The 24,126-nt window shown below is 43.0% G+C and overlaps 1 protein-coding gene across 1 annotated transcript in view; it reads right to left on the reverse strand.

Annotated features, from left to right (window-relative positions):
- The window catches only part of lmbrd1 (LMBR1 domain containing 1), a 185,032-nt gene that overhangs the window by 68,481 nt on the left and 92,425 nt on the right, over window positions 1–24,126 (reverse strand). The window contains exon 7 of the mRNA XM_083775213.1: window positions 19,074–19,147. Coding sequence (XP_083631339.1) covers window positions 19,074–19,147 — 74 coding nt within the window. The remainder of the gene's footprint in view (window positions 1–19,073; window positions 19,148–24,126) is intronic.

Genomic DNA, 24,126 nt, shown 5'->3' on the forward strand with positions numbered 1-24,126 from the left:
AACGCAGTGACACCACATATGTCCACATTCCACTGAAACGCAGTGACACCACATATATCCACATTCCACTGAAACGCAGTGACACCACATATATCCACATTCCACTGGAACGCAGTGACACCACATATATCCACATTCCACTGAAACGCAGTGACACCACATATATCCACATTCCACTGGAACGCAGTGACACCACATATATCCACATTCCACTGAAACGCAGTGACACCACATATATCCACATTCCACTGAAACGCAGTGACACCACATATATCCACATTCCACTGAAACGCAGTGACACCACATATATCCACATTCCACTGAAACGCAGTGACACCACATATATCCACATTCCACTGAAATGCAGTGACACCACATATATCCACATTCCACTGAAACGCAGTGACACCACATATATCCACATTCCACTGAAACGCAGTGACACCACATATATCCACATTCCACTGAAACGCAGTGACACCACATATATCCACATTCCACTGAAACGCAGTGACACCACATATATCCACATTCCTATCACAACATGTCGTGAACTTGTAGATCTGCTACTTTTGGTGTGCGACACCGGCAAGCACCCAAGTATAAATCAGGCTTAAGTAAGGACTCCCACTCCCAGGTTGGCGTTGGTAACTCAGCCACATAACTGTGCACCTTCTTTGCCCGTTTGGTAGATAAACGTCTAAGATTGTCTAAGATTGGCTTAAGTTTGGATAAACAGAGAAAGCTGTAAAAAGCTGATTGATTCAGCACGACCTTGAGCGAGTGCATCCTGCCAATGTCAAGCCTGCCGCAAGAAAATCCAAGGGTCATTTCTGGTCAAGCTCTTCAGTTTTGATAAACAGGTCAACGGGGCTGCATGGACATGCTTTCTCAACATCAGACAATAATAGCAAATTTTTATACAGCGAGACATTCTGAAGAGACTCATCCTATGATGTAGATATTTTCTATAGTGTATTGCATAGTCAATTTACTGTTTCTATGCCTACTTGACATTATATGGGGGGGGGGGGGGTGTTTATATTACAATGTAGCATTGATAGTATTATTGAATTACATTTGGAATAAAAACAGTTTGGAAAGGGAGAAAAGAAACAATGTTTTTGAGAAATGCAGATTCAATCATTTTTTTCATTAAAAATACAATTTCAAATTGCATGCTTGCATAGTGGAATGGAAAAAGGATCATAATTGGACAATGAGACAGCCACAGTAACCTAGACACGAGGCCGATTCTAACATCCTTCTAAATCCTACTCAGAAATGTAAATGGAAAAAATAACAAAAAAACCAAAACAAATATGTCATAATTATATTGTCTATGTCGGGTGGAAACCTCATATGTTACTGTCGCGATTCAAATTCAAAAGTAGCAAAATAAGTAGCAGATCTGGGAGCTCAAAAAGCGCCACTTTGGACAGTCTTTCGAGATTGCAGATCTGCTACTTTTGATGCTTTTGTGTGACACTGTAGTATGATCAAGTAGGGCGTTCATTTACGGGGGAAAAAGACAAAAAGTTACTAAAATGACACGGAAGCATTCTCAGCTTGAAAGGTTGAACAATGTATTAAGTGTAACAGGTCGAATAGATCACTGCGGTCTGAGGGCCAGCTAAACCTCAGGGTCACAAAGAAGACCCGCTTAAAGTCCAGAGGCGACCGAGCCTTTTCTGTTGTAGCCCCTAAACTATGGAACGCACTCCCCTCCCACGTCAAATTGGCCCCCTCCATCGAGACCTTTAAATCCCGCCTAAAGACCCACCTCTTTACCTTGGCTTTTAACCCCGCTTGAGTTCCTTTGGTCCTTGTATATGTTTTGTCTCACTGTGATGCTGTTGTTTTTCTGTTGTTTTCTGTAATGTGTCTCAGTTGTTGTCACTGTTTGTACTTTGTTTTCTCGCTGTTGTTTTTCTGTGTGGTATAGCTTTAGTGCACTTGTTTTATTTTATTTTATTCTCCTGTACAGCACTTTGTAAACTCTGAGTTTTAAAACGTGCTATATAAATAAAGTGGATTGGATTGGATTGGAAATGGGTCAACAGCGGTCATACACAGGGGGTTCATTTAAGATTTTGTAACCCATTCTTTTACCCAGTATCAATTATCTACCTCTACACTCCCTCTGCTAACCTGGGGAGAGCAACGGACTGACCGCACGCTTCCTTCTATGCATGAGGAGTCCAAGCCACGTCTTTTCAGGAGAGTTTAACCTGGTTGGACGTAGGTAGCGCGTGGAAGGAGCCCAGGGGGAGGCAGTATAGAGACCAGTTTCTTTCCCCTCCATCAGGCGCCCCGGCTGGCCAGGGGGAGGCAGTTTAGAGACCAGGATTACTGCATGTTTTTGTGAGGGTACCTAACCTAGGGGACATGAATCACGCCGCGTCACGTTTTGAGCTTGCATATTGTCTATTCTTGGCAAAGATATTTGGTGTGGGGGAGTGGGGGAAAATAGCTAGAGTGTACCAAGTACAGTTGTACTTTGGGACTTTGTACTTTTAAACTTTTCTTTCAACATCAGCATCTTAGGGCTGACAATTTAAGAGCAAGAGAAAGGTAGGCGCACCGTACGACACACAGAGCCATGAGGCCCATAACTCAACATGCTAGCCCGGCCTTTTAAATCAAGCCAAAGGACTGAGCATGACGCATGAGGCTGCAGATGGGCCAGGTGGGGGGTGCATGGGCCAGGTGGGGGGTGTGCAGGGGTTTCTTACTGTACATCACAAAATTGTACACAAATAGTACAGTTGAAGATCAACTGGGAGGCAACAACGTACAAATGATACGCGAACACATTACGGTGACATTCAAAACTGCCAGCAATCACATTTATACTAGTATCCCATAAGGCTAATGCAAGGTTTGATTTAATAAGGAGGATTTTAAAGGTATATTCAGTGATTTCACTTAATTACAATATCACTTATTTTTTTGTTTTGTTGTGATAATCCTCTCTACCTCTTGTACTAGTGTGCTGACCATATAAGGAGTTCCTCCCTGTCCCCAGTTAACCCCTGGGGGTCAAAAAACCTTAGGTTTCGTTTTTGACTCTCTATCCTGATTGGATGAAAGGCTGGGTCCCACAGCCAAAAACGAAAGGTTTTTTGAGTGAAATCACTGAATATACCTTTAAAGAGTCCTCCTACAGTATATGAACCCCCAAAATAAATTAGTTTTTTGATCATCAATAAAACAGCTTACCAATTTGATCTTTTAGGTTCTTAAACTACTACAAAAAGCTGTGTCAAGTGCATCTGCCAACCCCTCCAAACACTTAACATTGCATTTCTACTTGATGAGATTAGGTTTGTGAAGTCAGTTTCTGCTTCAGCTACACTGCTTTTTAAGTGTCATTTACATAACAGATGTATTCATGATGTTGTTGTTTTGCTTGCCTTGATTGTTTACTGCTTGCTTTTCATTGTATTCATCATAGTCCGGGGGCGGAAGGCAGATTTTTGGCTGAACGTAGTTTAGTCAGAAACTGATTCTTGTAGCTCTTAAGAATTCAAGAGGGTGCCCGGTGATATCCCTTGGGCATTTTTTGTTATTAACCCCTTAATACCCAAAACACAAAAATCCCCCCCAAAATAGAGTTTTATGGTATTTAATGCAAGATACTTGGTCTAAATGCATCACATTAGCCTTTCTACAGTGTTTATGAATGTGGAGATGCACAATGTATTTAATTTATGATTAATGCAATTAATCATAAATGAATGAATAATGAACAAATTAATTAAATTAAGTAATGCATATTAACCCCTCCATGCCCAGAACCAACCCCAGAATCCCATAAAATATATTGTTTGAGATTCTATGCACAAGAATCAAGTGAAATGTATCAAACCTGCATTCTACAATCTGTATTAATGAAACCGTAGCATATTTATTTTCAGGTGGTTGCATATTAACCTTTTCAGGCCATCTATCTTGAGCAATGTGCACCAAACATCCACCGCATTAATTATAAATTAAATACACTGTGCATTTCCACATTCAGGAACACTGTAGAAAGATCATTCAATGGATTCAGACCAAGTAGGACTATCTTGCATGAAATACCATAAAACTCTATTTTGATGGATTTTTTGTGTTTTGAGCATTAAAGGAGAATTCCATACTAAAAGGCTTTCTTACCTTTCTTTGTAGTTGTTACGTCCCCACCAAAGAGGTCCAGGTGTTATTTTGTGCAAAAGCTCCTTATTGGCTATTTCCCTATACCATAAGCCCTCAATGAATTGCATTGAATGGGAATTGAATGGGGCTATGTGGTGTTGTGCTAATTCGCTTATTTCCATCGCTCAAAATTATATATTTTTTGTATATATCCTCTCTTCATAATGTAAATAATATCTCAAGCGGCACACTTTACTACTTATTTCGAATAAGCGAATTAGCACAACACCCCATAGCCCCATTCAATTCCCATTCAAGTCAATGCAATTCATTGAGGGCTTATGGTAGGGGAAATAGCCAATAAGGAGTTATTGCACAAAATAACACCTAGACCTCTTTGGTGGGGACGTAACAACTACTAAGAAAGGTAAGAAAGGTAAGAAAGCCTTCTAGCATGGAATTCTCCTTTAAGGGGTTAATAACTAAAAATGCCCAAGGGATATCACCGGGCACCCTCTTGAATTCTTAAGAGGTGACCCGAAGCTACAAGAATCAGGTGAGAAAAAAAACGTTATCTCACAAAACCACGTTCACCCCCACGGCTCCTTTGGATCATCGTTTTGTTTTTGTACACTTTCCCGTTTTGTATTTATTGTGGGACATATTTCTGTATGCAATTAGCTCACAATCTGGATCAAATTAAGGTCTGATTTATTAAGGCAGCAACTAATTATGCATTATATGCAATCAATGAATGGGGCCACCAGCTTCTACTTGGCAGCTATGTGCATGTGAAGCAGAGGTTCAAAGGTGATGTTCTTCTTCAGTTCACCAGTTCAGGATGAAAAGAAAAGATACATTCAGTGATGGTGAAATCAGGTGGTGCAGGGCAGGTCGGGGCCAAAGCCCCACCACAGAGTCTAGGGACTTTGCATCTAGCGTGGAGCATCCTCATTTCTGAGGCGTCTCTCTACAACTGAGAGAAATGTAAATGTGGATGACATTGAGTTTTGCTCATAACTTACAGTAAATGCATTAGGAACTCCTGCAAAGATATGGCACTGCATGGCAGAGCAAGGATTCTTGATACATTGCATTAGATGAGAAATAGATACCTTGCAAATATCCATTGAATGTTTGCATTTCTGTAAAAAGGAAAAATCAGACCCGTTTGAACTGAGTGAGTGTGTGTGTGTGTGTGTGTGTGTGTGTGTGTGTGTGTGTGTGTGTGTGTGTGTTAGGCTGCGCAACAGTGATACTTGGTGGTGAAAAAAACACCATTTCTGTGCTTAGACATACACAGAGACAGACATATATACATACACACACACACAGACAGACACACTGCTGCGTATATATGAGTGGCTAGCACCACTCAAAACTGCATTACAAAAACTGTCATGCATGAAACAATGCATTCAAGAGCAGGGTGTGCAAAAACAATGTGGGCCATTTTGGTGTTGGCATCATGTTGTGCTTTACCTATTGAAAAATAGCAGATCTACAAGCTCGTATCGCGCCACTCGGTGGCCACTCGAAGAACGACTGACATTTCTAGAATCTGATCTCAGGTCAGAATGGGTTCATCAGACCCAGTGTTTGCCCGGCGGAAACCTCGTATGAATCTGATCTCAGGTCAGAATGGGTTATACATGCTCTTGTAGATTCAAATGATCCAGATGCCAGATAGTGTAGAAGTGCACAGAGAGCTACTATGGAGTGGGGAAATTGGCTCAAGGTCGTCTTTGATCTCTTCCAGTAGTGTATATATTATTATATCTATAGGCCATGTGTTGATAATGTCTTCTTTTCTGTATGTCTCCTTGCTGCAAATTACTGTAATATCTGGTGTCAGGGTAGCTCAGTCAGTCGAGCACCCGCCTTAGGACTACAGTACGTATATATGGTTCTGGGTTTGATCCCAGGAGCTGCCAACTCAGCGGATGAGTGTAGCATGCCTGGGAAAATAAGGCCTGTGGAAAGTAAGTACTGGGAGCTGATAGTGGCTTTGTCGCTCCACCTCAGAAATCCATCCCCTCCAGGGTCTAGTACATTGAAAAGGGGATAAGACACCCTCGTTCTCCACTGATACCGACAATAAGCCAATCCGGCCTTCTACTCAATAACTCGATGGATTGAATACTTTAAAGGGATTGTGACCTTAAAAAAAAGGTTTTGGAATTGTTCTTATTTTTTTTAGGTTTTCTAAGCTCAATTGCACCTAAAAAACATGAACTTTTAACATTCAGTAGATTTTCTGTGATCTGGGGTTTTCTGGCTCAAACAGGTGCTCTGATTTTCCTGCTGTTTGTGATGTAAGATCCTGCAAATCCCATATATGTCAATGGGATTTGCCAGCAGATGTCACTGTTTTCACTGTGTTGCCTGTTTTCATTGTAGCTCAAAAGGCTTCCAAACCCCAAAGAACACAATTATAGAATGATGCTTAAGAGGATAACACAAAAAACCATGAGAGCTTGTTACTTGCGCAAGCAGAGCGTGCAAGTATTGTGGTCCGGTCGTGCTGGTACGAATTCATGCATGCTTGGTACAGTAGGTGTCAATGCCAGGTTATAACTGGCTTTTGATGGTGACGTAATAAAGATAGGTTTCAGATTACATACATGTAGACATACAGCCATTACCTTTAATTCACCCGACATTGAAACATATCCTAATAATGTCACCATCAACATCAGTATATATACCTACCAAGCATACACGCATTGTCCCATTCTGAACGGGAACCCATTTTGGTGTTAGCATCATGTCATGCTTTAGCTATTTAAAAATAGCAGACCTACAAGCTCGTAGCGCACCACAGAGTGGCGCGCTACGAGCTTGTAGGTCTGCTATTTTGTTTTTAATCGAAGAACGACTGACATTTTTAGAATCTGATCTCAGGTCAGAATGGGTTCATCAGACCAGTGTGTGTCTCGTGGAAACCTCGTATGAATCTGATCTCAGCTCAGAATGGGTTAAAAAGCCAGCCGACGACAGTATAGTACTTTCAACTGACAACTTACTATACATGTATACATGAACAATATTGAAACATATCATAATTACGTCACCATTGACAGCCAGTTATAACCCGACTTTAGTATTTCATTTCAATGTATGTAGTATTTCATTTCAATGCAAGTAGGCACTCGACAGAGTGCGGTTCTAGTTCATTTCAATGTTTTACAGAGAGGCTGAGATTTGAAGGTTCGTAGCGGTCGACAGTACTTGGCGTGCTCTGCTTGCCATTCATGGCCTACTTGTGTGCAACACGCAAGTAGGCACCCGACAGAGTGCAGTTCTAGTTTGTATCGCGGTCCTGTGTATTAAAAGTTACACAACAAATCCTGTACACTCAAGACACGCTCCATATTATGGCCAGTACAGAATTCATTCCGTACTGTATGTTGATCTGACCCCCCCATGCCAAAGCGCCAGCGCTCACCCAGCAGTCTGCCGCCCTCAGGGCGTCTTACTGGTACAGTACAAAGTACAGTACTGTGTCACCAGCAAATGGCATTTTAACCCATTCTGACCCGAGATCAGATTCATACGAGGTTTCCACATGGACACACACTGGTCTGATTAACCCATTCTGACCTGAGATCAGATTCTAGAAATGTCAGTCGCTCTTCGATTTTTCAAAAATAGCAGACCTACAAGCTCGTATCGCGCCACTCGGTGGCGCGATATGAGCTTGTAGATCTGCTATTTTTAAATAGCTAAAGCATAACATGATGCTGACACCAAAATGGGTGCCCGGTCAGAATGGGTTAAAAGGCATTTCAATGAAGGGATTTACTTTAACCTTTTTAGAATAACGTTTATACTTTATAATAATCTTGAATAATAGTCTGCTACAATCCTGTGGTCAATTCAGTTTGAAGAACCACCAAGTAAAAACAATAGTGAGCAACAACTTGAGACCTAGAATCCTTATTCTGGGCCATTGTGTGAGCTTGTACAGTAGATTGTCTATATATATATATTTTGTATTTAGCGTAAACTAGAGGGGAAAAAGGAGAGAGCCCTCGGGGACCCCAGTAAACCAACTACTGTACATACTGTATATAATGGGTTAACCCATTCTGACCGGGCACCCATTTTGGTGTTGGCATTATGTTATGCTTTAGCCATTGAAAAATAGCAGATCTACAAGCTCATATCGCGCCACCGAGTGGCGCGATACGAGCTTGTAGGTCTGCTATTTTTGAAAAATCGAAGACACTTTTAGAATCTGATCTCAGGTCAGAATGGGTTAATAATGAAACTGTCAGGATGTAATAGACATTTTTTGAATCTGATCTCAGGTCAGAATGGGTTAAAGTGGATAAGAATCAAGTTAACATAATAATTACCATTCTTCAATGTGGTATTAACTATCCCTAGAGTTCTAGATGTGCTGGTGCAACAACAACAACATAGGCAACATGAAAAAATGATGATGTTTCCCACTAAAAAGAACAAGACTGAGGGCATGTTTTTCCCCCCTAACTGCCACTGCATTTTCTACATATTCGCTCAGAATGTGGCCACTCTTTAAAGGCAGGGGAGAGAGAGAGACTCGGCTGTTTATTTTGGGGGGCAGGGAGTGTTTTCTTCTCTCTCTTCTTTGGCAGAGCAGAGAACTTTAAAAAGTTGAAAACAGCCACAAACTTTTTTTTCAGATAAGCTCATGTGAGAAAGTTCACGGCGTTTTATCGGCTGACCAATGCTACTCAGGAGGCTGAATGAGATTTAGAACACCACCACCATCAGCAATAGAAAGATGGAGTGTGTCAGTCAAAGCAGCCACTGAATGATGAATGAGCGTTGACCACTGGCCAGAAGCACCACCACTCCCTTCCCCACACCCTCCCGTTTGTTGCCCGTCTCCAAAGAAAACAGCCTCCTCCTCGCATTGGTTGATTGTTAATGCAGATTAAAATGGTAAATGGTGCATTTATATAGCGCCTTTATCCAAGGCGCTTTACAGAGATTGTGCATTACATTCACCCATTCACACACCGATGGCAGCGGAAACCATGCAAGGCACCAACTAGCACATCGGGAGCAATTAGGGGTTCAGTGTCTTGCTCAAGGACACTTCAACAGTAACTCTGGGGGAGCCCGGGTTCGAACTGGCAACCTTATGGTTACCATCCAGGCACTCTACCCCTGAGCCACCGCCGCCCCAACAACGATTAACAATCTGACCTCATCAAATTAATGTAAGGACAACCGAGGAGATTGTAGCGGATCCCAGGTCTATAGGTGAACACACCACGATCACCATACATGGTCATGACATCAAACAGGTCACCTCTTATGCATATCTAGGAGCGCACATTGACTGTGAAAGCAGCGAGCTGGCACTCCCATGTACGTATGTGTTCAAAAACACACCAGCGCCGTAGGCTCAGACTCTTTGGTGTAAGTAGGAACATAATGCTGATCTTTTATAGAGCTAGTATTTATAGAGTCAATTGTAAGGTATGGTATCACCGGTTGGTTTGGAAACCTAACGGTAAAGTAAAACATCTGAGATCCTTAGATTGGCCAAAATGGCAGGGCCGATCTACCAGCTCATCACGTGTGGTGAGTATGAGAGTATGTTATTATGTTAATGCATTAATAACCACTAGCAGAGTGGTTGGACATAGTGGTGGGGAGTAGCTATTATGTTAACCCTTGGACTACCAATCCCAATTTTTTTGTTTGGGTAACAAATTGGCATATTTTTAATTAATCATTTTCACATTAATAGAAAGATCTGGTGGTTTGAACAGATGTTTTTTTCTTTTTTTTTCATTGCTAGTGTATTCTCTCGAATTGCCACCAGATGGCGGGAACGCACCATTATGCTGATTTTGGCCAAAATAGACGAATCTTCCTAAGTCACTTCCGGTTCAACGATCGACAACATCCGGTAGTATTTTGACCCTAGTCACTAGCTTGGCTGGTCCGGATTGCTAAGCTAATGCTATATTTTTCATAACTAAGTCAAATTAACCTCAAATCAACCCCAAAACATCGCAAAATATCAAGCGACGCACATAGACGGCGCTTGTGCACGATCACGCGGATTTCGGCCGTTTTTTGGTAAATTACATCCAACATTAGTGATATTAGCGAAAAAATACAAATTTTTGCTCCGTTGAACCCTAGATAACTGACATTTATTGACATTCCGTTAATTCCGTGAACGGGAGGTTTGTATTTTTAGCAATAATCAGTTTTTTCTGTTAATTGTAGCCCAGGGGTTAATGCATTAATAACCACTAGCAGAGTGGTTGGACATGGTCTGCCGACTATACATTAAGACCCTGCCCTCGTCATGTAGGAGGACACCTACTGGTTGACAGGGAGTACGGCATGGAGCTCACAATGAACCTCCCCACTGGACAAACAGGGACTTGCTCTTTGAGGAGCGGTAGTAACCTTCTCTCCCACGCAGGAGAACCGTGTTGAATCCTGGATTGAGCATATATATATATATACACACATATACACATACGAATGAAATATAATCATGTAGCTGGTGGGTATATGGACAGAGTCACTAGAACTGCAATTAAAATCAACTGAGCTCTACTACGCTGCGATGTGGGTAAACCGTTATATTTTTCATATCGTGCCAAACATGCACTCCAGGGCACAGGCAGTGTTTTTTGTTTTGTCTGACTCAGAAAACACGTGCAATTTGTCTTAACCCATTCTGAACGGGCACCCATTTTGGTGTTAGTATCATGTTATGCTTTAGCTATTGAAAAATAGCAGATCTACAAGCTCATATCGCGCCACCGAGTGGCGCGATACGAGCTTGTAGGTCTGCTATTTTTGAAAAATCAAAGAACGACTGACATTTTTTAAATCTGATCTCAGGTCAGAATGGGTTAATAATTAAACTGTCAGGATGTAATAGACATTTTTTTAATCTGATCTCAGGTGAGAATGGGTTAAAGTAGGCCTACTATACGTGCAGACCAAACGCAGCTACCGCTGCACATTCCATTATGTTCAGTACAAACAGAAAGAAACAATGACCACAATGACCACAGCGGCACACAGAGACAGAGAGTGGGTGGCTGCCGGCCAGTGTTGCCAGACGTAGAGAGAGAGAAATAAGCAACCGATGAAAAGAAAAAGGGCCAAAAGATACCTGTACTTCGGATAGTTGAATATTATAGACGATCTACAAGCTCAGAACATGTCGCAACCAGTTGTGAGATTTTACATCTGCCATTTAAAAAAACATATATATAAAATTGATTTGGGGGTGCAAAATGTTTCAAAAGATATTCAACATTGTCACTTTTTGTTTTCAATTTAATTTAATTGTACGCTCTCAAGAGTAAAAGTACAAGAGGTCTACAAAATGAGAATGTAGAATAATTGCTATTTTAGAGATAGATGGTCACTTATATCAATGCGTCAATGCTGGACTTGTGGACAAAATCTTATCCAACGATAACAAAATATTCCACGTTTTGGATCCGATAGGCTTTATCACATGCGTGGCTCAAATGGGGATTGAATAATGAACGTTGATACGAAAAGGCTTGAAACCCACTCGGGTAGATGCTGATACACAGGAACACCTTGGAACAAGATGCAGATCATTTAAAATGTGTCTAGTCTAAAGTCTAATTTGTATGGGGGGGGGGGGGGGGGGGGGCAGTCATCCAGAGTTCCAAACAGTCATTCAGACGGATTGAGAGATATAGACACATTGTGCTATAGGTCTAACAAAAAGGACAAAAATAATCTCACAGAAGAAGACTCCGTTTTGCATCTGCTGTGGTTGAATATTAATTTGCTCGCACCACAAAAAAAACATCAGGTTGGCCAAAAAAAGAAACAAGAATAACCCATTCTGAACGGGCACCCATTTTGGTGTTGGCATCATGTTATGCTTTAGCTATTGAAAAATAGCAGATCTACAAGCTCATATCGCGCCACCGAGTGGCGCGATACGAGCTTGTAGGTCTGCTATTTTTGAACAATCGAACAATCGACTGACATTTTTTAAAATCTGATCTCAGGTCAGAATGGGTCAATCAGACCAGTGTGTGTCCAGCGGAAACCTCGTATGAATCTGATCTCAGGTCAGAATGGGATAATATAAAGGGCGGGGGGGGGAGAGACAAAGCAGAGAAAAGAACAGTGAAAGCCAGAAGCTTTGCACTTGCATTTGCTTAAAGTGCACTAGGCTGCTGCAGTGTTGTATGCAGTTTACATCCCAGGGAGTTGTTTGAATTAACGGTGAGTGGCCACCTAGGCACAAAAAGTAGTGATAAATTAACCCAGGAGTCATGGACAACATTGCTGCTGCATGCGGTATGTACCCGTCACTTAGATTCCATTAGGTTAATCATGCATAATAGTAACACAAAGCACAAAGAATGATAAATCACCCCCATAGGCCTTTTGCAAATAACGGTAGGGCTGGGCAGATAGGGTGCTACCGAGAAGGGCTTTATTGCGACGAAGCAACGAAGAAAGTACATGAAAAGGACGAGTGAGATGAAAAAGTGTGGGGAAACCCTGTGTGTACTGTATGTACAGTACGGAGGGAGAGAGAGAGAGGGGGGGAGGGAGGGGGAGAGGGATACACGTTGTAGAGGGCGGGAAGCCCCAGCTGTTTTGTTCCAGGGGGTTCATTTCTTTGATTGACTTTGAATCAAAACAAAGAACATCAAAAAAACTAAAGGCACACACTAGGAGTTGTGATCTCCACAGGGTGGCTCATGGAGCCTGGAACCTGGAACAACGTGGGGTCAAAGCCTGGAACTACGTGGGGTCAAAGCCTGGAACTACGTGGGGTCAAAGCCTGGAACAACATGGGGTCAAAGCCTGGAACAACATGGGGTCAAAGCCTGGAACAACATGGGGTCAAAGCCTGGAACTACATGGGGTCAAAGCCTGGAACCTGGAACGTGGGGTCAAGCCTGGAACAACATGGGGTCAAGGCTGGAACTATGTGGGGTCAAGGCTGGAACTACGTGGGGTCAAGCCTGGAACTATGTGGGGTCAAGCCTGGAACTATGTGGGGTCAAGCCTGGAACAACATGGGGTCAAGCCTGGAACTATGTGGGGTCAAGCCTGGAACTATGTGGGGTCAAGCCTGGAACTATGTGGGGTCAAGCCTGGAACAACATGGGGTCAAGCCTGGAACTATGTGGGGTCAAGCCTGGAACAACATGGGGTCAAGCCTGGAACTACATGGGGTCAAAGCCTGGAACAACATGGGGTCAAGCCTGGAACAACATGGGGTCAAAGCCTGGAACAACATGGGGTCAAGCCTGGAACAACATGGGGTCAAGCCTGGAACAACATGGGGTCAAGCCTGGAACAACATGGGGTCAAAGCCTGGAACTACATGGGGTCAAAGCCTGGAACTACATGGGGTCAAAGCCTGGAACAACATGGGGTCAAGCCTGGAACAACATGGGGTCAAGCCTGGAACAACATGGGGTCAAAGCCTGGAACTACATGGGGTCAAAGCCTGGAACTACATGGGGTCAAGCCTGGAACAACATGGGGTCAAAGCCTGGAACAACATGGGGTCAAAGCCTGGAACTACATGGGGTCAAAGCCTGGAACTACGTGGGGTCAATCCTGGAACAACATGGGGTCAAAGCCTGGAACTACATGGGGTCAAAGCCTGGAACTACATGGGGTCAAGCCTGGAACTACATGGGGTCAAAGCCTGGAACAACGTGGGGTCAAGCCTGGAACTACATGGGGTCAAGCCTGGAACTACATGGGGTCAAGCCTGGAACTACATGGGGTCAAAGCCTGGAACAACATGGGGTCAAAGCCTGGAACAACATGGGGTCAAAGCCTGGAACAACATGGGGTCAAAGCCTGGAACTACGTGGGGTCAAAGCCTGGAACAACATGGGGTCAAAGCCTGGAACTACATGGGGTCAAGCCTGGAACAACGTGGGGTCAAGCCTGGAACAACATGGGGTCAAGCCTGGAACAACATGGGGTCAAGCCTGGAACTACATGGGGTCAAGCCTGGAACTACGTGGGGTCAAGCCTGGAACTACATGGGGTCAAGCATGGAACTACGTGGGGTCAAGCCTGGAACTACGTGGGGTCAAGCATGGAACTACGTGGGGTCAAGCCTGGAACTACGTGGGGTCAAGCCTGGAACTACGTGGGGACAAACCTGGAACAACGTGGGGTCAAAGCCTGGAACTACATGGGGTCAAGCCTGGAACTACGTGGGGTCAAACCTGGAACAACGTGGGGTCAAAGCCTGGAACAACATGGGGTCAAGCCTGGAACTACATGGGGTCAAGCCTGGACCTACGTGGGGTCAAGCCTGGAACTACATGGGGTCAAGCCTGGAACTACGTGGGGTCAAGCCTGGAACTACGTGGGGTCAAGCATGGAACTACGTGGGGTCAAGCCTGGAACTACGTGGGGTCAAGCCTGGAACTACGTGGGGTCAAACCTGGAACAACGTGGGGTCAAAGCCTGGAACTACATGGGGTCAAGCCTGGAACAACATGGGGTCAAGCCTGGAACAACATGGGGTCAAGGCTGGAACAACATGGGGTCAAGCCTGGAACAACGTGGGGTCAAAGCCTGGAACTACATGGGGTCAAGCCTGGAACAACATGGGGTCAAGCCTGGAACAACATGGGGTCAAGCCTGGAACAACATGGGGTCAAGCCTGGAACAACATGGGGTCAAAGCCTGGAACTACATGGGGTCAAAGCCTGGAACTACGTGGGGTCAAAGCCTGGAACTACATGGGGTCAAGCCTGGAACAACATGGGGTCAAGCCTGGAACAACATGGGGTCAAGCCTGGAACAACATGGGGTCAAGCCTGGAACAACATGGGGTCAAAGCCTGGAACTACATGGGGTCAAGCCTGGAACAACATGGGGTCAAGCCTGGAACAACATGGGGTCAAGGCTGGAACAACATGGGGTCAAGCCTGGAACAACGTGGGGTCAAAGCCTGGAACTACATGGGGTCAAGCCTGGAACAACATGGGGTCAAAGCCTGGAACAACATGGGGTCAAGGCTGGAACAACATGGGGTCAAGCCTGGAACAACGTGGGGTCAAAGCCTGGAACTACATGGGGTCAAGCCTGGAACAACGTGGGGTCAAAGCCTGGAACTACATGGGGTCAAGCCTGGAACAACATGGGGTCAAGCCTGGAACAACATGGGGTCAAGCCTGGAACAACATGGGGTCAAGCCTGGAACTACATGGGGTCAAGCCTGGAACAACATGGGGTCAAGGCAAAGCCCAGCACATTTCCAACCCTCAATCAACACTTTCTGGGTGAATATCCGCTCTTTAACCCTCTAACACCCGCATTAATTTCTACTTGCAAAAAATAGATTTCAACCTTACTACTACTTTGTACTACTAGGACTGACACTAAAACATATGTTAAAAAAAATAAAAAAATAAAGTTTGATGGAAAATTTATAATAATTATATAATAATTATATAATAATATAAAAAAATCATAATTTACATTTGGGGGATATCTTTCACAATAATGAATAAAACATGTTCTAGACATTCTAATGATCACAAAAAAACATATATTACAATTATTTTACCTACTTTTATTAGGGTAAAGGTCAAAAGTCTTAGGTTAAAAAATGTTCAAAATCGCACAGAGTCCAGACATTTTTAATTTGTGTGAATTTCAGCCTCTGTGGGGGGTATTTATATGCAAATATCATGACCAATGTCATTGAAATGGCATTGCAAGGAACATCACTGATGACATTTAGGTGAAAAAAGAACAGAAAAAAATTATAATAATTTAGTAATTAAATAAAATAAAATTGTTGCTAAAAAGCGACGCTGGGTGTTAGAGGGTTAAAAGAAATCACACCCGTGTGAACTGAGTGGTGCAGCTCCCCCCCACACCACACCACACCACCCCACCCCACCTCTCTCTCTCATTAGCAGGCAACATTGCAGCACTATCTCTCTCTCTGTTTCTGGCGCCCCCTACTGGTACCCTATAGTCATATACTCGTGCTCATGACCACATGGGTACATGACACATACATACATACAGTACATACATACATACATACATACATACATAGGTATGCGGTCTAGCTTAAACTTGGACTCAGGGGGCTGGACGCCTCTGCCTTGCATAGTCCCCAGTGAATAGGCAGTTGGCCCTTCACTGGTAACCCTATTTTGGACTCATTTTAAATATATGAAGGTATTGCGGGTAGGGGTGGGTCCCGAACTTCGGGACCAAGTATGTACCGAACCGAACGTGCCTGGGTACCGGGTACCCATTACAATAATTAAATTTCGGTTCTCTCTATCGGTTCCCACAGACACGCGGTCACAGTACGCTATTTATTTATTTTCTACCCTTTTAATAGAAGCGCAGGGAACAGAGCTGATCTACAAGCCCACACCGCGTTGCATCAGCGACGCGTTGTGGGCTTGTGGCTTGCAGAGGCGGGGCTATTTCTCTGCATGGAGTTGTCAAGGAGTGTAGAGACAGAGAGACGCGCTGTGTAGAGAAGCGAAAAAACAAGAAAAACAACAAATGATAGCCTACTATGGCAGCATGCACATTTCTGTTAGCAAACCACAGCATGCGCAAGCCGTCTTTGTTTTCAATGATCCCACCATTCGCACGTCGGCAAAGCCGTTCTCACCTATCGGCTGGAGATGCCCCCCCTCCATTAGCGATGCTAATTTGTGTGTGTGTGTGTGTGTGTGTGTGTGTGTGTGTGTGTGTGTGTGTTGCTCTCAGATCTCAGACATGCTTCATTGTCAGTAGTTAGTAGTAAGAGAAGTAGCCTACAACACTATTGCCCTGGGTAAATACAGAATAGATATATTATATTTAAAATAACCACTATATTATCCACAAATGGCTCAATAAAGGAGAGGATGTTACACTATTCATTGTACATTATACTCAAATAGACATTGAGCTTTTTTGTTAAATAAACATTTGACCTCTTATTTAAGTTATTTTATACCATTTTGGAACCGAAATAGGGAACCGTTAAGAACCGGAATCGATAAGCAGAACCGGAATCGGTACCAGACTCGAAAAAATCCAAACGATACCCATCCCTAATTGCGGGCAGGGATTTTTACCAAAAAGCCCCCCCTTTTAAAATACATACACACATACATACCTACATAAATACATTTCAGAAGTTTTAGCAGTTTTTAAGGACCCACTTTTAGGCCAGTGCACCAGAGCAAACTCTTGCCTTTTTTTTAAACCCTACCCATTCTAACCAAATACATACATACATACATACATACATACATACATACATACATACATACATACATACATACATACATACATACATACATACATACATAGGTGTTCACGGACATTGCTGGTTGTAGGAGTGGTTGCACCACTTAAAAAAAGAAAGTGAAAAAGCAAAGACAGAAAGCAGTGCGTAAATCCCAGCTGAGAGGGATTGGAGTGCCTAAAGGAAGACATGGTTGTAAAGCTTTACTATAACTTTGTATTATTTATTGAGGCTTCTGCGCTCCGTGTGTTGCGTGCATCGGAAGATAGATCTGAGCGGATACCTGTGCATTATTCCCTTTTTACCCACAGAGCTCTGGCAGCTTTTCTGTATCGACAGCACAGCCATAAGCCAACTAAACCTTCCAGGGAATGTTCACAGTCTAGTTACCATCATAATGACTGTGAAAAATGGACAACATTAACAAGTGTTACGGGATAGTCAATCTTTCATATCTTGGGGAAAGTGGAAATATAGACGTCAGAGTGCTGAGAGAATCAAAACGCAGGCATATATTAACCCATTCTGACCTGAGATCAGATTCATACAAGGTTTCCACTGGACACACATTGGTCTGATTAACCCATTCTGACCTGAGATCAGATTCTAAAAATGTCAGTCGTTCTTCGATTTTTCAAAAATAGCAGACCTACAAGCTCGTAGCGCGCCACTCGGTGGCGCGATATGAGCTTGTAGATCTGCTATTTTTCAATAGCTAAAGCATAACATGATGCCAACACCAAAATGGGTGCCCGTTCAGAATGGGTTAATGCCTGGAAGAAATATATATATATATATATATATATATATATATATATATATATATAAATAGACAGCAGATAAGTGTGATGGAGAATGGCGCACATATCCTGTGATAGTCTCTGGCAGAGAGAACAGTCTGAACAATCTGAGTGATTGAATGCCAAAACATTACATTAACATTCACACAGCATCGCTAATAGCGAGTGACAAGTCGTCTGCAGCTGCACGCATTCTAAAAATGATGTCAAACTATTCATGCACAAAACACAGAACGAAACAAGCGTTAACAAGATAGACTAATGTGAAGCATAACGTAAGTAAAAAACCCAACCCAACGTCATGCCATGAAAGACAGTTTGTCATATTATAGTCAACACAAAATGACAAATCCTTGCAAAATCCCTGCAAAAACACAAAAAGAATACTTTCTTTTTTGAAGGATGTTACCAAAGTTTTAAATGTACTCCACGGGTGAACGGAACAGGCCATGTCCCATTAAGTCACTGGGCTAGCAACATTTTTGGAAATCATCCCGTTGAAAGGGGAGTGATATTTTATCCCATTCTGACCTGAGATCAGATTCATACGAGGTTTCCGCCGGACACACACTGGTCTGATGAACCCATTCTGACCTGAGATCAGATTCTAAAAATGTCAGTCGTTCTTCGATTTTTCAAAAATAGCAGACCTACAAGCTCGTATCGCGCCACTCGGTGGCGCGATATGAGCTTGTAGATCTGCTATTTTTCAATAGCTAAAGCATGACATGATGCTGACACCAAAATGGGTGCCCGGTCAGAATGGGTTATGGCCCGTTATAGCCCTCCCGAGCACCGAGAGGTGACATCAGACAGACAGACACCCTTCTCGGGTCGGGTCCCCTACTCACCGTGTAAGTGATCACTGCCAGCATGCCAATCAAGGTCAGGGAGCTGATGGTGAAAGATAAAGCAGGTAGGCCATCTGCAGGTATAGGGAGAGAACCAGGGGGAGGGAGAGAGAGAGAGAGAGGGAGAGAGAGAGAGAAGCCATTAGAGTTTGAAATCTGCCCTCTGACAAAGAAAGAACACCGGCCCACTCCGAATGATGCAGTGTGCCAAACGCTAAGAGCCTAGTTTTCTCTTCTTTTTTTTTTGGTACCTCAAATGATGTATGTGCACTTTGGGGATATTTCCAGTGAGCGGTTGTTTCAGATTATTTTCTTTTTCTCATTGTTCCACATATTGTGCTGCCGGGGCTGTCATCTAAAGGTCACGGACACATTTACCCTGAGAGCAAACATGTGATGGTGAGGAAAAGAAAAAAGGAGAAACGCTTTTTTTTTTCTATCTCTCTCTCTCTCTCTCTCTCTCTCTTCTCCAAATAAATACCTACACTGAACGACTGCCTTTGAAACAATTCTGAAGGGACCAGTAACATAAAATAACATCAAATAATAATAAATAAGTATATCTAATTTCTTATTTATTTTTAAGTGGTGCAACCACTTCCTTAAGTAGCTTTGTGTGTGCCTGGGTGGCTGGCTGGGTGGTTGGCTGGCTGGCTACCTGTGTCTGAGCACGGAAATTGCATTTGGTTGGTTTTCAAAACCAAGTGTCACTGTTGTGCAGCCTAACACACACATACATATTAACTGTATATACCGGTATGATGATCCGTTATTAGATCTTTAACTCTTTAACTAATGAAAAGAAATGGGTTAATTTGACACGCTCAAGTTACATAATTGTTAAACATCTGCATTACTTAATTTACAAGATGTCTGCACAAATAGAGAATGTAAAATAATTGTTACTCTGATCAACGTCTGCCTGTTATCTCTCCTAGGGTAACACAAAATGTATCCAATGACAAGAAAATATGATTTAGTTTTGGGTCTGCATGGCTAAATCTCATCAAATGGTGGTCTGTGGCCCTTTGGTATGAACATGGTTGAAAACTACTGCTGTCGCCGGGTTCAAAACCTTGAAAGAGAACACAAATGAAAGTGCTTTAACAGATTTCTTTTTAAGCAAAAAAATTAATAAAAAATAAATCCTTGAACAAATACAATGTATATTTGAAAAAACTGCATAAATTGTCCACTTTTATACACGGTTATTGTTGACAGCTTGTTCATATGCATGAGAGATAATGTAGGTGGGTTTTCATTATACACACACAAGGTTGCTTTTCCATCAGCGCTTCCATTTCATTCTCTGCAGCAACACATAGAATACTCATGGATGCACCTTCAGACATAGCTTAGACAAAAGAACCATGACATTGTCCAGGAGACATTTAAATGGTTCACTAGGTATCATGCAATTATTCAAGCATAATGTCGGGCCATGTTAGAGAAAGAAATGTTTGTTAGCTTTAGCTTGCTATATATACTAGATATGTTGATCTGACCCGCCGCAGCACAGTCTGCCGGGATGTGGATGCATGTGGACGCATCCACAGGTGCACGTGACCTCTGCCTTTAGTGTTTAATTTACACTTGGTTGCATGCTGAAAGAATAGCCTAATCTCACAACGCGTCACAGCACGCCACATCGTGAGCTTGTAGATCAGCTATGTTCAGCATGCAACACATTTTAGTGACGTTTTTTAAATTGTTGATGAAATTGCCAGTATATTTAGTGATCATAGCTTAGTTTTTTATAATGCTTTTCATTTGCCTTTCGTCTAGGTATAAAAGGTAATCGAAACCAACACCGCATCCCCTAACAATTAACTGCATCCTGACTCCTGAAGCGCATTCTCTGAACATGGGCACAGTTTTTATTAACATCTGGTCCTTTGCACCGTAGGGTTGACTTGATGCGTGTCACCTCTGATTGAGACAGAGAGAGGGGGACCGCCCGTCAGGCGAGGGCAACAGTGGGTGCCACGCCAGCTGTCAGAGCGGGCGCCAGAAGACAGGGATTGATGAAGAGACTGATCGTCCCCCCACTCCCCCTGTCAGGATCCCAGCTGTCATAACCCATTTAGGCCTGACGTCGAAATTTTAAAAAAATATATATTTTTTTAATTGATTTTTTTCTGAAAGACCTCATGTTTCTATATCAGTGGTTCTCAATATTTCATGTCAAGGACCCCCGAAAAAATATGAAATTGGCCGCTGACCCCCATCTGAAAATGTGTTGTTTCAGGGACCACCTCCCAGAAGCAAAGATTTGAGTTAAAAAAGTTCGCTCTGAAAAGAGTATACATTCAAAGCTTTGCACCACATGTTCATGATTTTTCAAAAATAGCAGACCTACCTACAAGCTCGTAGCGCGCCACTCGGTGGCGTGCTATGAGCGTGTAGATTTGAGCTATTTTTCAATAGCTAAATTATAACATAATGTTTTTAAAACACCAAAAGGGGTTCCGGCCCAAAATGGGATAAGGTGCCACGTGAACGAACGCCACACACGGTCCCCGTTCGCTGTGTTTACCCCACACACGGCTTAGTGGGGGCCTCGGCCCACCTGTCGGCACGCGGGCACGCCACAGGGCAGCTATATCTGCAACGCATGGCAAAGCAAAGAAACCCGTCTCCTTGGGAGTGACATTTGACTATGAAGTACGAACTTGGCTGATCGCGACGGGTAAAGCATAATCCTCCCGCTAACATTTACACTCTCATTTCACAAGCAGCGGGGACGGGCCCCGGGTGGAGCGGGAACGTTGATTAATTCCTATACCTACCGTCTATTGTGCGGTAGTGGAAAAACAAAAAACAAAACAAAAACTTTGAAGCGTGACAACTCGGATGAGCATTAAACATTTTGAATAGGCATCATCTCCTATCCTCGGGTATTTCTTTGTGAAAACGGTGATCTTGCTGCTATTGTTATAATAAGGGGTGAGCTTGGTATAAGGAAGACAATGTGCTTTGTGTTCTGCATGGAGAGCATTCTGTATTATGAAAGACGGGGGGATGGATGGATGTTTGTTGCTTCCTTGGGCGCTTTCTTGAGCAGATTTTCCGGGGATTAGACGTCGTCGGAGAGAGAGAGAGAATATTGTCTATTATCGGTGGTGCTCCACATCTGCTCAGCCTCGGAATGAGGAGGTCTGTTATCTCACCGTGCATAGAGGCCTTCAGGGCTTGTGTACAGTGAGGAGACTTGACTTGCGCGCGCGCACACACACACGCGCACACACACACACACACACACAGAAGAGAGAAAGGTGTTTATTAACCCATTCTGAACGCGGGAACCCATTTTGGTGTCAGCATCATGTCATGCTTTAGCTATTGAAAAATAGCAGACCTACAAGCTCGTAGCGCGCCACCGAGTGGCGCGATACGAGCTTGTAGGTCTGCTATTTTTTGACGAATCGAAGAACGACTGACATTTTTTAGAATCTGATCTCAGGTCAGAATGGGTTCATCAGACCAGTGTGTGTCCAGTGGAAACCTCATATGAATCTGATCTCAGGTCAGAATGTGTTAAAGAGTCTCTCTCCCTCTCTCCTCTCTCTCTCTCTCTGTGACACATAAAGCTCACTACAGAAGGATTCCAGGAAGAACTAAGTGCTACCGAGAAGAAGCAGCAGCAGCACCGGAGACTGTTTGAAAGGTGTGGGGAATGAGAGGAAATCTCTGTTAATCCTGTCGGGTGTTTCTGCCACTATAAAGATAACCAAATGATTCCAGTGAGAAGTACAGTATGGGGGGGGCTCAAAAAAAGGCATCTATAATCCGTCGGGTCAACAGGACCAATATATTGGTTTTTGTAGACGTTTCAACGTATCCAGAGAGCAGGAATTAGCCCATTCTGACCTGAGATCAGATTCTAAAAATGTCTATTACATCCTGACAGTTTCATTATTAACCCATTCTGACCTGAGATCAGATTCTAAAAGTGTCTTCGATTTTTCAAAAATAGCAGACCTACAAGCTCATATCGCGCCACTCGGTGGCGCGATATGAGCTTGTAGATCTGCTATTTTTCAATAGCTAAAGCATAACATGATGCTGACACCAAAATGGGTGCCCGGTCAGAATGGGTTAGAGCACGACCCCCACGATATAAAACTCCATGAGTCTACAGCACTGATATTATAACGAATGAATGCATTCCCTCATGTACAGTACATGCAGCATGTACAGTAGTGAAAATGTAAGTAATTATCTTGTTAAATGGTCATGTTATGGTTGGTGCGCTTATAGGAGTGGAGTTATCAGAGCTTGTCAAAACAATCGTCTGAGTGAGTTAAGCTTTATATAAGATGTATACCAAAAACTAACACGTTTGCATATGCTGACGTAAGATCGACTATACAGTGAATTATTTATTTAGAATTAAGAAATGCTGAATTACCAATAGAACCAATAGAAGAGTTCCTTCCCTTTGTAGAAAAGCATATGTTAGATGGTTAAATAAGGATCTATGATAGACTGTTTTATTTGAAAAATGCAAGGGTATATTTTTGCATGGCTTGGCAAAAACTATTAAAAACCACAAAGGTGACCCACGTTTCAACTCAACGAACCTACACAATGTCCCCTGACGAAGGGATCAGACTTAAATAATGAACTTAGCCCATTTAAACCTGAGACCAGATTCTACAAAAGGGCTTCTAAATCATGACAGTTTTCTGAAAAACCTACGTTTCTATGTTTAAGTGGTTCTCAAACTTTTGTCATGTCAAGGAGCCCCAGAATGATATATATTTGGCTGCCGACCCCATCTCAAAATATGTTGTTCCAGGGACCCCTTACCCCTTTAATACCGCTGTGAAAGAATAATGTATTCAAAGATTTGCGCCACCTTTTCACGCAGAAAAAAAAAGAAGAAAAATAGCTACAAGCTTGTTGATCTGCTATTGCTAAAGTGGTTAAAAGCAATAAGGTGACAGAGATGCGTCCTCCGGTCTAAATGGATTAACCCATTCTGACCTGAGATCAGATTCATACGAGGTTTCCACTGGACACACACTGGTCTAACGAACCCATTCTGACC

The sequence above is a fragment of the Protomyctophum parallelum genome (genome assembly GCF_964188405.1).
Source record: "Protomyctophum parallelum genome assembly, chromosome: 10".
NCBI lineage: Eukaryota > Metazoa > Chordata > Actinopteri > Myctophiformes > Myctophidae > Protomyctophum > Protomyctophum parallelum.